We start from the raw sequence: 18652 nt of genomic DNA, 5'->3' as shown, positions 1-18652 counted from the left end.
TGTACAGCGCCCCTAGCGGGAAACTTTGAAAAACTAAAATATGAAAATTTTAGTTTTTCAAAGTTTCCCGTATACATTTGATGTAAACTCACACTCAGCCCACTGATACCTACCACCCTGTATATTATGTGTTTGTGAATGAGCGAATGAGCACGAATATTTATGTCGGTTCTTTTTTTTTTTATAACATAACGTCTATTATGAATAAACGAGTCCTACCTACATAAGGAAAAATGGCTGATTTGTCGCCAGTTTGATACAAAATTCTAGACAAAGACATTTATTTGCAAAGAATAGGTTGATACAGATAGTATTGTAAATACAAAGTGCTCTATTCTGCTAAAATACATTAACATGCAAATTTTTTGTCCAGAAATTCCTGAACTTAATTTTGTCCAGAATTTCTATACTTATCAACCTGATTTTGCAAGCTTAAATGTTTATTCCATGCACCATGAAACCCTCGGTTTCTAATGCCCGTATTCACAAACATTACTAAGAGGTCTCACAGTGCGCGTAGACACACGAACCAATCACAGAGTTCTATTCAACGCTGTGCGTTCGATTTGCTGCTTCACTTAAGCAAGCATCGTTTGTGAATACGGGCGTAAAAGCTCAAGGACTTTCTCTAGCCAAAACCTCGTCGTATTACAACTGTCTACAGCATTTTTGCGCACGGGTTATGCATAGCTTATTTTTATTGCTTTAATACCTAGAAATAAGAATAACAACAAAAAAATGTTCTGAATTTGCTTTTGTGTAAAAAATAGAAAAAAACATATCAATGAATGTATGAAACATGAACATAGAGATGATTTCATTTGTTGCCAAATATATTTTTTTCTTTCTTTCTTTCATTCTTTCTAATTATTAAAACATACCAAAAATCCATTTAAGATTCATTCTCACAAGAGAAAATTTTAAATAGAGTCCAAATATTGATTAAAAATGAAAATTCTAATTTGCTGTCATGTTCCATAGAAGATTTTTCTCATAAAAATCTAACCCTATCATGCTTTCAGTTTACTGGCCTTGGTAACTTCGTCTCTCAAATCCCACTATATTTTGATGAAAGCATGCCCCTTGTTCTTGCGAATAAGCCCCCATAATTATCTATAAATATATCCCAATGAGAATGTGACGTGCATCTTTAGAGACATTCTACTATGAAGATGGAAAATTCAAATCGCTATAACTCTTTAAAAAGCAAATATTTTCGATTTGTAATCGCACTTTTTTATATAAATTTGCTTATATAATCAGAATCTAATAAGTAAAATCCATGCGCAAAAAAAATATTTTTTTTTGTTGACCGGTGTTATAAGCGATTCACTCTGCACCGTGTATTTAAGTACTTAACGTGTTACCTAACTATTTAAAGGCATTAAGTTAAGGTCACCGCAGCACTGACTCAATAGCTTAGGGGGTAATTTGTCTTATAGTGTGTAGTGTAAACGTATTCATTGATAGTTATTAAATTGACATTTAATTATAAAACTTTAATGATATTCATCGCATGAAAAATATTATTTTAATTTAATTGACATGATTTTTAATTAATCTTCTCTATAAGTACGGGCTGGAAGATATATAATGGCTTAGGCCTCTTGTACACAATCGTTTTTCGTCGTAAAAATCTACGGTTAATTCGCCGTATGTAGGTTGCCAGTGTAGTATGGATCAATGTGTGAGCTTGTAGACATAAATGGTGGCAAATGCCACGGCGCCGTACGGTTAAACAGCTTACCGTGTACAAAAGGCCTTAAAGTAAAATGTGCTAATAGTGGTTAATAGAGTTCTAGGGTAATTTCATAAGAATTCGGGTTAATCATCCCTTCTGGCCACGTGGGATGCTGGCCAAGGCTTTCCCTCTGTAGTAAAATATCTAAGACTGTGACCCATCCATCATGGCTTCTCAACTACACTCACTCACAGAAACTGGTACGTTTCATTGACAAATAAAGTGTCACAGTGGTAGAAACGAGGGCTGGAATTATTTGTCACTTTAAGAACAGATGTTGAAACAATTCGTTTATTTAAATATACAATAAACACTATCCTCTTAAACCCGTATAAAAACGTTTATTAAACGATTTTGTCACCACATTTTTGGCGAATGGTGATTCTTAATCTCATTTATTCCGAACAAGGCAAAGCCAGCTATATTATGATAAACGATTATAAACCCTGCCGAAATGCAGAAATTGAAAATGTATTGAATAAATTGACACTGCATAATGGTGTGTTGTCGGTAATACGCATGAATAGTCATGACGTGGTCAGATATTGTTTGACGCAACGACTTTTGCAATATTCCCGAAGTGTTCAGCATAGATAATTCGAATATATTAAGCAGCAGTCGTGTTGGCTTTGGCGTTAACGATTAGCATGCATGTTGACAGGACCAATCGAATGGCATGCTTTAGCGATCTGTCGAAACGATTTTTCGTGTAGAAAAACATGGAAATGTCTGTTTGCAGCCTGTTCTTTATCTGTTCAAAGAACAATAAAAAATATCTTTTTTGAATTAATGTTTCATTTTACTTTAGAACTTATTGTAAACTAGCTTTCCGCCCGCGGCTACGCCCGCGTGGAATTTTGTCTGTCACGGAAAAGCTTTATCGCGCGTGTCCCTGTTTCAAACCCCGGGATAAAAACTTTGTATGTCCTTTCCCGGGATTCAAACTATCTCTATGCCAAAGGACAATGTTCGTTCTCCATACATTGTTCGCCGTTAGATCAACAGTGCCGAAATAATACTTTCTAGGTTCTAAATGACACAAATCTTTATGTAAGAACAATTATTCCTGGCGGACCAATTCTATAAACTTATTGATAGCAATATTGTTATCATAACCTCTTACTTACTAGTATTGTATTATATTATTTTATGCACATCGATTTGGGAGATGTTCTGTATTGTAGTTGTCGCAGCCAAATTGTATTATAATATTGGACGGGTTTTGGAAATAGCTCGGCGTTCCACTTTTATGATTTACTTACTTACATTTTGCACGTAAATAAATAACATGAATCCTATGTTTACTTTCCACTCTTGACATTTAACACGTGACTTACCAAACTAACTATCTCCATGGTTACCGTCTTAGTCTATGCATGACTAGGGATTGAACAACTTTTAATTGAATATTATTAACAATTCTCGATAATTATTATCGATTGAAAAATATTCGGTATTTGAATCGAAAGATATATTCAATTTTATCAATATCAAAATATACAATTTTAATAATAAAATAAATATTATTTACTACCACCTATGAAATGTTCTAAAAATTGCCTGGAGCGCTCCCCCAATCCTGGGTTTTCCCTTTCCAAGCTGAGAGGATATCATTTTGGTTCTATCGATACATTATAAAGGTACTTAATATTTGAAATGTATTACCAATTATTGTTATAAGCATTTTGAGCGAATAAAACTTTCAATTCTATTAGAACTTTAGACATTTCTCTCACTTTAAGCGGCATTGGATTTTTCATCGAATTTTGAAACTGTAACAGATATATTAAAGATGATCCCATATTGTTGTCATTGTCTATATCAGTGTTATGATCACAATTCTTTTTATTTTAGATAGCTTCTTGTAGTATCGTGCAATATATTTTTAACTTTTAATTAAAATCTAGTCATACTGTAGCAATTTGGACGATTTATTTTATTTACAAGATCGGTATCTTATTGTCTATGATGACCGCAGTCAACATCACTATTACATGGATTCCTAACAATGAAGTACGGCATTGCCTTGTGCCGATTTTACATAGATTTTATCGACACAAATTATGGAACTTCATAGGATATGGAGCAGGCCACGCCCTAAAATGTCCGGATGTCGTCATAGTATTATGGAATACATATAAAATACTTTTATTATTTCATTTTTTAATCCTCATGTGTCCGTTACAATCTAATTAATATTTAAGTATTCAAAAAGTAAGAGATTAATTTTGATACTTTACTGCTGTGCCCAGGAATCTAAGGCGGTTTCTGACAATGTCCTTTCATCATCAAAATCGGTTCAGTGGTTTAGTCGTGAAAGCAAGACAGACAGACAGAGTTACTTTCGCATTTATAATATTAAGTAGCATAGATCCTACATTCCTACAAAGACTCAGTAATTTGCTAACAGATTTCAGTTGGTTACAGGATGCCTTTATCGCAAACATTTTATTTATCATCTAAACAATTAACGAGGTGTCTCATCGTCAACATGAGAACATTTATATTCTTAAACTAGCTTTTATATTCTTAAATATTTGTGTAGCCATTCAAGCTTGAAATCGTAACAAAGTTTCTTTCGTATTTACGATATTAGTTTGTATATTTTGATAATACTTATTCAAAGTATGGATTGTAGTTTTCGAAACTCAAGAAACTTTTGCTAAACGGAATATCATTAAAGAAGCAACCAAACACCTCTTTGTGGCCGTAGAATTCCATCTTAAAACTTTTCCGTTAGTTGGTTACATTGTTATCGTTATTCTTAACACCGATGAAACGCTGTAAACTGATATTCTCTTAATTAAAACTTAGGACAAGCTGATTTTGGTTTAACAAGATTGTGCCAGCTTAACTGATACTTTTCTTTGGACAATTTATCAAGATTCATATTATTACAAGATTATACTTGCATATTCCTAGCTCTTAATGTGTCCTCTACTATGAGTCTTTTTCTATGTGTCTCATACAGACCTGTGTATATCGTCAAACGATCAGTAAAATACCATACTAAAGATCAGAAGAAATACATGTTTATTATCATTTTAAAAGGACAAAAATACTCGTAAATGTATTGTTCTAAAACTAAACAATTCATTCATCTATTTTATTGCAATAGTACAGCTTAAAAATCTCTGATTTATGGGCGCATTCTTTAATAAAAAGCCAAATAATTTATTTCCCATTACCATCATTATCTTGCTGATCGAGTATATTTCATTGTGCCCGCTGCAGAAGGCGCAATCCGTGAGAATGACATAATGATTGCAAATTAAATTAATTAACAAAGCGATAATTAACCCGGAACAATGTCATTTTGCGACTTGCTGAATAGCGAAAGAGGGTGATGTTTTTTCGACGAACTCACTTTGAGTATTTAATTGTTCGATGATTATCAACATGATTTATTTAATAGATTTATATAGAAGTCGACATTAGGAATACCTTCAATTTAATAAGGCGTCCACGAAATTCTTTGTAATATTTAAAAACGTCATTTCGTCAGTAAAATTTCAGTAACCCCCACTGCGTATGAAATGAACTAAAAAGGCTTTCGGCCGTATTCACAAACGATGCTTGCTTAAGTGAAGCAGCAAATCTAACGCACAGCGTTGAACAGAGATCTGTGATTGGTTCGTGCGTCACCCTGTGCGTCCACGCGCACTGTTGGACCTCATAGTAATGTTTGTGAAATACGGGCGTTAGAAAGGTGTCACATGTGAGGTACAGCCGCAAGCACATCAAGCGATATACCATTTTATTTCACAATAACATATTACTAACAACTACATTAATCATCATCATCATTTCAGCCATCGGACGTCCACTGCTGAACATAGGCCTCCCACAATAATTCCACGACCGGTTAGTGGCGGCCACATAATGCCACAAAATATAGCTCGTTGTACCATGGTTTGAACATGAGAGATATTTATTTAAGCAAAAGAATGTTTCATCGCTCAACCGTAGTTTCGCCGAGCGCGTAAGTAATCCTTCGTTTCCTGCGAAAGTGCCAGCATTCAGGAATATGAGAAATACACTTTTTCTCACCTGCCCTTACTGTGTAGGCGTTAGAATAAACATCCTTTGTTGTCGCACAAAAGTCTGCCTTGAATAGGTTACTGTTGGAAAGGACTTTTCTGCTGAAATAAGCTTCATAAATAAAGAAAGAACAACTTTATTGACATCAATATCAAATAAGTAAAAATTCTGGGTGAAAAGAACTAAAAATTTAAGTTCTGGAATAAAATTCCAAAAATATAGACCTAATAAAATCTCATTTCTAAGTTCAAATTCAAACTTTGTATAAAAATGTAGGCCCTTTTTCAGGACGCTATGCTTAAATACCTTCACTTGCAAAGATCATCCCCTATTCCATGTTCGAGTAGTGGTTAAATTATGTGATTTTACAATGAGAATTCTTAAAGCAACGCGGTTATTCCCAAACATGCAATTTTCCTAAATTTTCCACCCACACTTAAATCCTCGACATACTATCTCCACAACTCTACCAACGGCTTTACAAAACCCTAAACTAAAACATCAAAAGTACACTTACCAAATACCAAATGTTGCTTGCGGTTGAACTTTGCGGGCCACAAAATGTGGTGGTAGTCGAACATTTTGGTCATATAACTATAACTATTGACGATATAAGCACCCTAAGTGTGCTGCAGTGGAACCGGCTTCGCATCCCTGTGTGCCGCACACATGGGCAAGGCATGGTGGTGTGTGGAACCACTCTTGCGCATCGCACACATGCGCGATAAGGGCAAAGGGAAATTTTGGCAATAATTTGTGGACTGCACGCAGCACGATCGGTGAGAGTGCGACGGTTTGAGAGTTTAACATGTGCTGAAATAACAGGGCGCTATCATTGATTTAAATAATAACACTTGGAACGTACAATTAATAACTTCCATAATTATGGTAGAAGAACCAGTGGGTATGAATATGAAGTCACGATGAAAAGAAAATTATTTGATCGATTTCGGATAGGCAACTTACACATCACATCACCGTATATTTCTTTTGGTTTTTTTGACAATAACGTATTGACTGAGAAACATGGTGGAAGGAAACCTATTTCCATACATAAAGTCTTCCTAATCTATTAAAAATCTATGCTATTAGGACTCTGCTGAAGTAACTCATGATAATCTTAACCTTGGTCTCATTCTAAGACTAACACAACAGCTGCTGCAATTTTGGCATTTGTTTCATTTTTCTCTCCCTAACACACCGTATGTGCATTACCGCATAATTGTGTCCTCACTTGTGCGCGTGAGTGCGCCTGTGTGCAGGCGATTATTCGTGAGTACTAGAGGATAGGAAGAGTATGTAGGTATTATAGATTTGGGCGAAGCCGGTTGGGAGCGGCTCGGACCAGTTTCCGAATGTAATTTCAAGTCGCTATTTGGTCGGGTGCTACACAAATGCTGGGTGAATTTGAGAGATTTAGAGAAAGTTCGCTTTTGAACTTAGCGTTGAAGTACTGAGTTTCTTCGGACATTTCTTCTCAGTCAGCACCAGCCGACATGTTGTCCCAAAGTGATGGTAGAGCAAGCTACGAGTATATTTGGGGCGCTAGGTGAATTTGGGATAGATTAAAGAAAGTTCGCTTTTTTAACTTTGAAATATTAAGTTTCTTCCGCTACTTCATCTCAGCATCAGCCGATATGTACCAAAGTGGTGGGGGGCTGAAAGGGCCTACAACTACATTGGAATTTGAATAAAGCATTCATAAGAAGCAACTTTATTAATAAATAATTTTAAAGAGCATTGATCAAGCATCTTGATTCTTGATAATATTCAGTCGATTCCAAATTACTGAGGCTCATTTGATCGCCGTAGTAGACTGTCCGTCTCCATCTTTTGCGCGATTCAGTAGAACCTTTCTAGAGGTTGTTTGATGACGTCATATTACGAAACGTCATTTATATAAAAAGTTATAATTTAGATGGTACCATTTAGAAATAGTGTGCATTTTGTAAATATGACCTATTATTTTCTTTTTAAATTTCTTTGTATGAGTTCGCAAACGCAATCGGCGATATCAGTTCGCCAGTATCTATATTTATGACAGCAAATAATTGGGACATTTTCATCTCACTTGTTGTTAAGAAACAAAATACAGAACAGTAATTAACAATGAGTTTTATTGAAAAGGTCTCATCGCGACAGTCTTATGGAGTAATTTTGTATACTCGTATTACATAAGTGCCTCTATTGTAATTGTAATGAAACGCTAAAGTTAAAAACCTGTAGTATACAATGTAAGCTCGATTTTAAACATGACAGTAACTCCATAAAATAAAAGTCAAGATTACATTTTTTCGGAGTAGGAGCGTTAATTACCCTGATGAAATTAATTAAGCATCCAAGATGGACACTGATTTAGTTAGCCACGGCTAATATTACACAATGGCTCATTTAATGAACAGATTACATAAATGATAAGGTATTGAAAACTCGCTGAAAAAGATTTTGACTGAAGCTAAGTGAATTTATTATGGAATCTGAAGTTAGGGTGGTTAGAAAAAGACTGAATTGCATTAGTACTTTTGGTATTCAATTCTTGGCTAATTGATGCTTTATTTAATAATAAAATTCTCGGACTTATAGCCACAACACTTAAATCTATAGATGACGAATATTCACTCTGAATTTACGTTTGGAAACGAAAGAAAATGGGAGTAAAGTTTTAGGGACTCTTACTTACTCTCTAACCCTTGGCAAAAGTAGGTATAGAAATACATATATGTTTAAATAACTTACGCCTGTATTCACAAAAAATACTATGAGGTCTCACAATGCGCGTGGATGCACAGGGAGACACATGAACCAATCACACAGCTCTATTCAACGCTGTGCGTTCGTTTTGCTACGTCACTTAGCAAGCATTGTTTGTGAATTCGGGCGTTAGGTACTCATAACCAAAAAATTACACAAATAAAAAACAAATACTACAATTATTACGTCTTAACGACCTTTCTATAAAATACCTAAGCCTGAGATTTCGTGAGCATTAACCTTAACTGACGCCGTGAGCTCATTATGTGTGCAATCAATGAGGTCACGATCCTTAGAACGAGGGAGGGACTACATAAGCCGAACATATAAACTATACTTAGTATAGCAATACATATTAGCAGAGTAACCGCCAAACTGCCAAAATCGGCGCAGGCGCATAGGTCAAGCGCATCCGGCCGTCTCGCTCGCACTTATACGTTAGAAAGAGACAGCCCCGCCCTAGAGGCTTGCACCAAAAATGCAGCGCGACCGCACTCCGTCGGTATTGAACTTTTTGCTTGCAGTAACCTAGTTCTGCCTTGTGGTTTCGTTTGCCGAAATTGGTTAAGGACTTACTCTGAGCAAGCCGAGCAGCTTAATTCTCTGAATTTTAAGTCGACCTGTAATTAGATCGAATTAAATGATTTTGAATTGAAGAAAAACATGATTCAGCACGATGTTGATAACAATGTTTTAATTTTGAACGTTAACGGTCCTTTTGACGATTAAATTACAGTTAAACTGTAAGTTCCAACCAGCACAAGTTGAAGTTTAGATCTTACAGCCACACTATGTAACGCATAGTTGTTTCAGTACAATACCTGAAGACAATTAGCAGTAATATAATACAGAGCATATGTATTTATCGGTTCGCTACGTTTCCGAATTGAGTAAATAATATATAGAAGTAATAACATTGTAGAGTCATACAAATCCCAGCAGTAGAAGTATGCGACTTTATCGAATCCAAATGTTGCTTTGAAAATCTTCCTTTTCAGAACATAGAAAAGTTTCCAACCTATCACCATATTCACCATCTTACACCATATTAGAGAAAAAAGATGTAACCACAAACTTAAACCTTAAAGACGTAAACAGAAATGCTGTTTCTAATCCTACCTTCTCTACCTAAATACAACGTCTATAAGTAATTTGTTAATATATTATACCTTCATACAATGCTAATGATTCTCGAATAAACTTCAAAAAAGGACCATAACACCTTCCAGCAGAGTTCAAAGACACGTCCCTACATTTTTGATGCTTGGATCTCACGAAGCATGAATTCGTGGCATTAAATCATACGCACAAGCCCGTCCGTAGACATGCAAATGCGCGTCTTAGGTGTCATATTTGAATAAGTAAGCAGATGGAAACATACGGCCTGGGAATTGAGGCGAACACGCCGCGGCACGCAAAAAAGATGGGCGGTTTCACATGGCCTAATTATCAACTAATCCAACATCTTTTTTAACCGATTGAGTCCCAGACGGCATTAATTAATGTCATAACAATTGATATCTATTGAGTCTAGATTCGCGGAGCTTGAAGGATTAAGTAAATCTCATTCCCATTGCAACAAACCAATCCAATTTGACTGGTTGTAGCAGTTTACATATTTGACACGTAATCGTTTTGAAAGCCAGGATGAAAAACAGTTTTACAGTTCATAAGTAAAATGTAGTTTCAAATACATAGGAAAAGATCGCTAATATTGTTAATTATCTACTCGTATGTACACGTATCGGGGTCATATTTACTTAGAAAATAAGTAAAAAGTACCAATCGATCAACGTGGAAAGCATTGCGCATTAGGGTAGGCCTATGTTCAGCAGTGGACGTCCTATGGCTGAAATGATGATGATGATGATGAAGGACGTGTCTGCACGGAATTAACTTTCGTATTATTTTCTCCCCCTTTATTTAGTGCCTTGCACGTCGCACCAGACTTTGGGGGATACATTTTTAACTAGACAGCTCGCCCGGTTGCATTAACACAACATGTGTATCGAAAAATATGAATATTATGCATTGAAGTTGAGGAATAAAGTTCAGTCATATCTAAAATGCTTCATGTTCTTCACACAGAGGTCTTAAATTATAGAGTAACTACATATAACTACTCTTAACAACAAGCATGAGTCTTGTAACTTAATAATTTGACTGGCATATTTCTTACTCACCTGGAACATAGACCTTCGAAGAATATCGACATAACTTATCAGTATTATAAGTATAGCTCTGTTTTAATACATTGGAGAAACCGAAACCTAATCAAACATTGGAAAACTTCTGAAAATTAAACCTCGAGCAAAGTTCACGACATGAAACATATTGCATGACACAATCTCACAGGCGTTGGCGGTTGTACTCATATTTCGCGCGCGTGTCTTTACTATTAATTATAATATCAGCCTTATAATCAACTCGATGGAGGCAAACGCCTATTCATTACCCCCGAATTCGTAAGGCACGTATGTAGCTTCCGAGATAACAAGCAATTTGCACACTTAACTTCTGGCGGGAATATTGTTGTAGATTTAGCCTCAGTTGTATTAAGCTAGACTAAGCATTTACGAACTCCGATGTACGTGGTTTAATTGGATAATGTAGCGAGAGCTTCATTGCAAAATATTGCTCATCTTTTCACTAGTTATTTCAAAATGGCGTAACTACTCCTAATTAATTCGCTTAGCTTTGCTTGAAAATTAGTTTGACCTTAGTAACTAAATTAATGCAAAAGTTCATGACCTATCAAGATGTCAAAAAGAAGACGAAGAAAACATTTTAGAAACAAGATTTCTTTCTAGACTTAAATAGTAGTTTTAGATGATCACATCAAATGTAAGTAAATCTAATCGCAGACGACATCTAAGATAATTATTGTCAAAATACAGCTTAGGTACATGTTTTTATTTATACAGCAGCCCGACAAAACAGTAATCTAAATCGAATTCTTTCGAATTTCAACAACAAACTACAATCGATGGAACAGCGATGGCCCCCGGGGGGCACTACGCTCGTAACTCTTCGCTCCACTGTTTCAGCTCCGCAACTCCTAATGAAAATTGTTGGACGTGTGTACAACTATTTTACTTTGAGAAAACAAATGATTACAAAAACGCGAACGCCTGCTGAATGGCTAGAGCAACATGTCTTGTATCGCGGAGTTAGCTCGTTTCAAATTTTCTTTATGACAAATGAAAAACTCTCATCGTCTCGAAATAATCATCTCATACACTATTAAAGTTACATCGCAAGGAAAATGTTGGTTAATAGGGCCTTTTATTTAATGTAAAAGTATTCGCAGACACTTTAAAAACCCTACCCTTGTAAAATTTAACTTAAAACTAGGGTAAATTATAATTAATTCATACAGGTTTTAACGCGACACGCGGATAGGTAATACTAAAACTCTCTCGTATGTGCATTAATTAAACTACACTAAGAGATAGAGTGATCGTGTATAAGTTTATACAGCATCTAATACTCAAGTGCACATACTTATCACACAAACCTTTGCTCCTTTCAGAATTCGAACCCGCGACTAATTCGTAGTGCGTAGCACAATGGTTCACAAGTATATAACAACAATAGCAGACGTTACGAACATTACACCCCGGGCGGCAGTTAACTTTCTGGGTCCGAAACGGGCGCAATATACAGCCATCCTCTCATATGCCTAGCAGAGGGTCAACATTACCTATCTATACTTCTATACTAATATTATAAAGCTGAAGAGTTTGCTTGTTTGAACGCGCTCATCTCAGGAACTACTGGCCACCATATCTTGCTTCATAGACAATATAGTACACTTTATTAAACACAGCTTACTTATAATCGGCTTTTGAATAGCTAGAATGACAAGTAGAATAGAAAACATTTGAGTAAGCCTGCTGGTACGAAATAATTATAAATGTTGTGTTGGATAATCCATTTATCGAGGAAGACTAAAAGCTACATACACTACACTACACTTCACTACACAACACATCACGCTACGACCAATAGGCGGGGAGCATCAATGAAATGTGTTGAAAAAAATGGGAATAATTATTGAAACTATCAGTAATTACATCCTATTTAACGTTTGGAATAGCAATAAAGCATTTGAATTTGAAACTATTTTCAAACGCGCGGGCACGTCTCTACTAGCTGCTATATTTGCTTAGAACTTTATATAGATAGTCAGCTTTCGCAGACAGCGCCGTAAAGCTGTCTATAAAGAGTTTCGAGCTTTCGTCCCCTGGGCCCCATGATCGTTGTATCGATTGCTTTCGACGCTACAACAGTAAAACAAGGAGTAGTACGAACTGAGTACTTTATCTTTGCTACGGCGAACCATTAGGGCTGTTACAAAGCCAATGTAGAGTCATAACCTTGCTATTAGGAGCAAGCTTGGCAACTAAAAGGCAAACATTTTACATGAGCAGCATTTTCGCTACAGAAAAACATCAGGACTGTTTTCAACTTAACATCAGGAGCCAGCTTGACAAAGATATTTTATTCCTCTATCTTTCTCTGACACTTAAAATTTATCGCTGAACAATTCGAGTTATTTTAAACTAAGGCCCCGAACAGATGGTGAAACGCAACAGCAACGAAACTGCAACTGCTAGTTACTTTTGAGTTGCATCTAAGTTTCTGCCATAGCGTCCGTTGAGAGACCACACATGACGCAACCAGTTTGAAACTTTCAGTTCATTCATCAGAATCATCAGAAAGTTGCAGTTTCGTTGCAGTTGCGTTTCACCGTCTGTTCTGGGCCTAAGTGACCCCGCGCACTAAGCAGCCTGGCTGCGTCAGCCAGTCGAACATTTGACGATGTATGGGAACCCGCGCACTAAGCAGCCTTGAGTGCCCATCATCATCATCCATATATCGGATTGCCTAACACAGCCAGGCGGCATAAGGCACGGGAGGCTTAACTTTACTTTTTTTAGGAAAATACTCTTTAAAACATGATTTAACCACACTTAAAAGGTTGTGACATTAACTTCCGTTTATGTACGAGTATGAATACATATTACGGTGTTAACAAAGGTGTGCTACTATTCATATTTTACTATGTCTCTACCCTCGGGCTCATGAGTAACCCGTTGTTTATTACATTTATTTGTATTCCAAGAAATGTATTACGCTCCCTTTGATAAATATTATTTCGTGTGAGATGAGATCAAAAGAAATGATCTAGTAAAATCTCTTATGAAGATAATATGTTTGTTTCGTGCGAATAAAATGAACGGGAATTATAGTTACCTGTTTATATCATAAACGGACACATTATTTGTGAAAATAAAATACAATTATCTTATCTGAAAGCTAGCACTAAAAACAAATTCGTTAATTTATCCTATGTAGGTATGTATATTAATTATATTTCTTTGATTCCAAGACTCTACATCTACGAGTACCTATCTACTTAATACCACTTGATAACTAACTCTGCCTACCTAGTTGAATTTATACATAAATATACACTTTCTCATCTCTCCCAACATTTCTGTATTCATAACATTTTATTTCGGCCATAGTTGTCATAGTATATAGACCTAGATAACGTAAGTATATAAAGGTCCTTATTATTTAGATCGCCGCAACCCTCTCCCAGGACAAAATACTTCCTCACAAAGGCTTTTTATGCAGATATTATAAGGCTTCATATAAGTATGAACGCTGACATAATAACTGTAAAAGCTCTTCCCAAGATTTTGCAAGAAAAGTTCCTAAACACAGTTAAGAGTTTCGCAAAATAGCTACAAAGCTAATTAAAAATAAGAAGATGAATCGTGGCAAAATAAGTAGATGACTTTTGGGATGAAATTGTAAGTTAAACAGGGGCATGAACTTTATGGAAATACTATGACAGGCCTTTTGAAAAGCTTTTTCGAATTTCATTTTAGTCCATTTGATATTTCGAGTTATCTTTTTAATGCTTACTTCCTAACTTAATAATTGAGTTTGAGCAACCAAAAATGTTTTGGTTATATGAATATCTAAGTAAGTTGTGCCTTTTCAGCTTATAGTCCCTAAGATCTTTATGAGAAAATTATACGAAATATTGAGCAGATGCGGCTTTTTTTTGATACCGAAAATGTATGTAAATTGATTTTAAAAAAACTTTACTCGCTTCCTTTTTGATTAAATGACAGGACGTATCTTCTTGTATCGTGTGAGTTGTAACATATGGTCACAACACAGCCCTGATATCAGACTTTATGAGACACTATTGGCATCTGATATAGCATAAACTGCCTTAAGAGGCTTTCCTAAACAAAATCATATTTATTTTGTTGGTTAATTTAACAACAGCTTGTAATTTCCTAACCAATCATTAAACCACCAATAAACCAATATTTTAAGCTATGTGCGTCCCTGTTGGACATCGAAATTCAACCTAACTCTAACCATTAGACTACTTAGATGAAGCACCAAACCCATGAAACTTTTGATTTCGAGTGCATTTCAAAGTTGCAATAACCAGAAACGTGCTGATAAATTTAAAATAAATGGTGTTACGAGCTTCATTTATCATTTAAATTTGATGCTGTAATGAATTGATTGTAATTAAATCGACGTGCATCACCACTGACATTTATTTTATATTGCAATTGTTAAAACCGAAATATTGCTTTTGTGTTGCTAATACCAATTATGTTATAATTACCTTATGCAATTTTGGCATTAAACTCCAATTTGCCATAAAAACTTGACTTGTAAGGAATACTTATCTATAGTATAAATATTAATTGATGCTGAGCGCGTCGCTTGAAAACGGCTGGATCGATTTTACAATACGAAAATTGAAAACCTGTTGGTCTGCTAACACAATATTTCTCATCTGCGTTTTCATAGACATATATTTTACAATAGGTATGTGGTAAACCCCCACAAACAGATAATATTAACAGTTCCTGTACAAATATATTTGTATTGTACGGGATTGAACCTGCGATGATAGTAATGGAACTATTCCCACCTCTCGTTCCCACCGCTTCAACTCCTGTATAGCCAGGATCTACAGCTTGACCGCCAATAAAAACCTAACCATTGAAGGTTAAGTTTGTCCTGGGGAAAGTTAAACTGTCATTAGATCCGCACCGAAATTAATCAGAAGAAAATAGGAGGAGTTTGAAGTTAAGGTTCGACTTCCCTCCATTGCAAAGCGGATAATAGTGTACCTACACAACACACCAGACGGTTACCAAAAAGAGGCATAGCCTATTATATCTTTTTACGAAGAAGAAGTATTGGCGACACTAATCTAACAGCATTAGGCTGTCAACACTAGTTCGATCAAGCGCAAACGTGGTGAACCCACTCTACACGCGTACATTTAGCTCAGCTGGAGGGGTTAACCGTTGTTTTTCTTTAATATAATGAAGTTACACTGACCTGGTTGGCATCCTGCTTCTCGCTGCTGTCGGAGACCGAGGAGCTGGGCGGCTTCTTGCAGAACGAGGGGCAGTACCGGCGGCATAGGCACCTGGGGGACAAACCATCACTATATTAAATGATACAGTCATTGGTTGAGGAAGACTTAAGATAAAACCTTTTAAAAGTCAATTCTATCTGTAAAAAGAAATAGGACATTTCAACTTTTACCCTACTACCTAAACTTTGTTCGTTATGCAGACTGCTTATCTGTTTTCCCGCTCTACATTTTCTAAGCTAAGATTCAAGTTAATGTGATTTTCCTGAACAAGCTTTCTTCATTTAAAGATCACCATAATTTAAGATAGATTTAGATCAATCGCAAACTCTAATTAAAAAAAAATCAAGATTTAGTTTCGCGTCAAAAGATAGCCTATCATTCTCTCCCAAGTCCTATCTCCGAAAACTTTAACTTTAGGCTTGAAGGAAATGTTACTTAAGACAACAATAAGATAACAATAATATTTTCTTTTTAAGTTAGTTTCTAACTGTGACATGTACATTGTACAGCTGCAGATGCTTTCTATTCAATAGTTAACAAATAGTTATTTGTCTTAAGAGCCGTTCTATCCTCAAGTCTTCAGCATCACCTCTAGCCCCGCCTACGGAACATGTTGTGAATACCGCGTACCATTAATTATTGTCATCCCTCTCATTTCCATACTGTGTGGAGCATTACAAGTTAAATATTTAAATGCTTGCATAATGTACCGTCAGGTGTCAGCGAGCGCAAGTGGTGTCATTATACGTATTTTAGTTCAGACTTCAATCGAATTTGAATATTTTCAAAACAACATGTGTTCGTAGTTTAAGATAAAACCGCACTTGACAATTCTTACTTAGGTACTTATTGTGGATCTATTATACTACCTAAGCCTATTGCCTTCTATAATAGTATTATTTAGAACTTATAATAATTATGAGGATATCCTTAAACGAACTAAAGTCGCTGCCATAGCCCGATGGATTAGCAAGCTCAAGTGGCAATGGGCAGGACACATTGTACGTTCGCAACTGACGGCCGGCCGGAAAACCGGTAGATATGAAATCAATTAAAAATAAGTCATAGTTAGACTCCTTTAGCTATACTTACCTATTCTATGAGATAGTCGCGTTTTAAAAGCTCATAAAACTACATAAATTGGCTGGTGATGTCAAAACCCTACTAAATACCTACTCATGCTTAGCTTCAAAATTAGCTTAATTCAAACACCTGCATTTGTATTTGAAATTCAAATCCAGTTGTAATGCAAATTAGACCTAATGTCTAATTAATTAGGGTCAATTATCGGGCTTGTTTCGCAGCAATACAGAGGCGAACTTTAAACGTGAACGACTGGATTGAATAAAGTCGTTGGCTCCCGGCCAGTTGGCCAGTCCGGCAGACAGGGGCGGACTCGGATTATTCTTGCGACTACAAACGAAATTATGACGTAATTAAACCAATACTCATAGTAGTTATGGTCACTAGCACTATTGCAATAGTGTGATACTATACATAGTTTTATGAGTTTTGGTGTACATTCTAGTTTATGTACTCAACTGCAAATCATCATATTTTGCATAGATTATCAACATATTATTGGCTGTTACTTTATATTACTTAGGTACAGACGTCAGCACTCAGAATCTCACCTAAGTATTACAACGGCATCAATGTTCAGCTTGATGTGCCATCATCTGTGCATTAAATATTAAGCCTGAACATTATGATATCCTTATGAAATCAGTGTTATCCCTACTAATATTATAAATACGAAAGTACTCTGTCTGTCACGCTTTCACGCCTAAACCACTAAACCGATTTTGATGAAATTTCGTATAGAGATAGTTTGAGGTCCCGAGAAAGGACATAGGATAGTTTTTATCCCTAAATTAACTGTTCTGTGACAGACAAAAACAGGGGGCTTAGTGTGAGACTAGTGTCAATAAAGTCTATGAAGATTTTAGTCCTTGAAAGTATCCACTAGGGACGGTATACAATCCGTCATACATTTAATGTCATTTTTTACGCACTCGAAATCGAATACTTTTGATGTAAACTCACACTAACGCCCGTATTCACAAACGATGCTTGCTTAAGTGAAGCAGCAAATCTGTGATTGGTTCGTGTGTCACCCTGTGCGTCCACGCGCACTGTGAGACCTCATAGTAATATTTGTGAATACGGTCGAAAGCCCCCAGAATCCAACCCTGTTTGGAATAAGTGATTCTATTTCGCGCAACTTTCCGCCGAGTGTATTGTAAACTACTTAATTTGCCTTCGCCATTTTTTACTCGGAAAATGGAGTGCATGAAGTTACGAACTCAATTATACAAAGCTTAGCTTAAGCTCTGTAGGTTTCATGAGATTTGAATGGGAGAGAAATGTTCTTTAGTATTCTTGAATTATAAAATGATATAATCATAATCTTAATATCTTTATTGTTTCATTTAATTTACTTAATGAACAACTAATTAGGTGGTTTATTTAATATACATATTCTTGTATCGTGACAAGATTAAATGTTCAAATTAAGACAGAAAAATGATAATGCTTTATTACAGTCCCTTTTCAAGTTCTAAATGAAATATACAGGGTGGAATTTTGTAATGCCACCTGGAGGGAAAGTACTCTTAATATTGTAGATAGAAATTTTTTTTCAAAGAAACCTTTCCTTTATATTTGAAAAGAAATAGAACTGC

The 18652-nt window shown here is 35.8% G+C and overlaps 1 protein-coding gene across 2 annotated transcripts in view; it reads right to left on the bottom strand.

Moving 5' to 3' along the window:
- Nucleotides 1-18652, bottom strand: part of LOC135075331 (uncharacterized) — a 90721-nt gene that overhangs the window by 32854 nt on the left and 39215 nt on the right. For both annotated transcript variants that reach the window (XM_063969748.1, XM_063969749.1), the window contains exon 4: nucleotides 15929-16019. In XM_063969748.1, coding sequence (XP_063825818.1) covers nucleotides 15929-16019 — 91 coding nt within the window. The remainder of the gene's footprint in view (nucleotides 1-15928; nucleotides 16020-18652) is intronic.

This window comes from Ostrinia nubilalis, chromosome 10 (genome assembly GCF_963855985.1).
Source record: "Ostrinia nubilalis chromosome 10, ilOstNubi1.1, whole genome shotgun sequence".
Classification (NCBI taxonomy): domain Eukaryota; kingdom Metazoa; phylum Arthropoda; class Insecta; order Lepidoptera; family Crambidae; genus Ostrinia; species Ostrinia nubilalis.
Note: the sequence above shows the minus strand (reverse complement) of the source record. Positions and strands in the feature narration are given on the sequence as shown.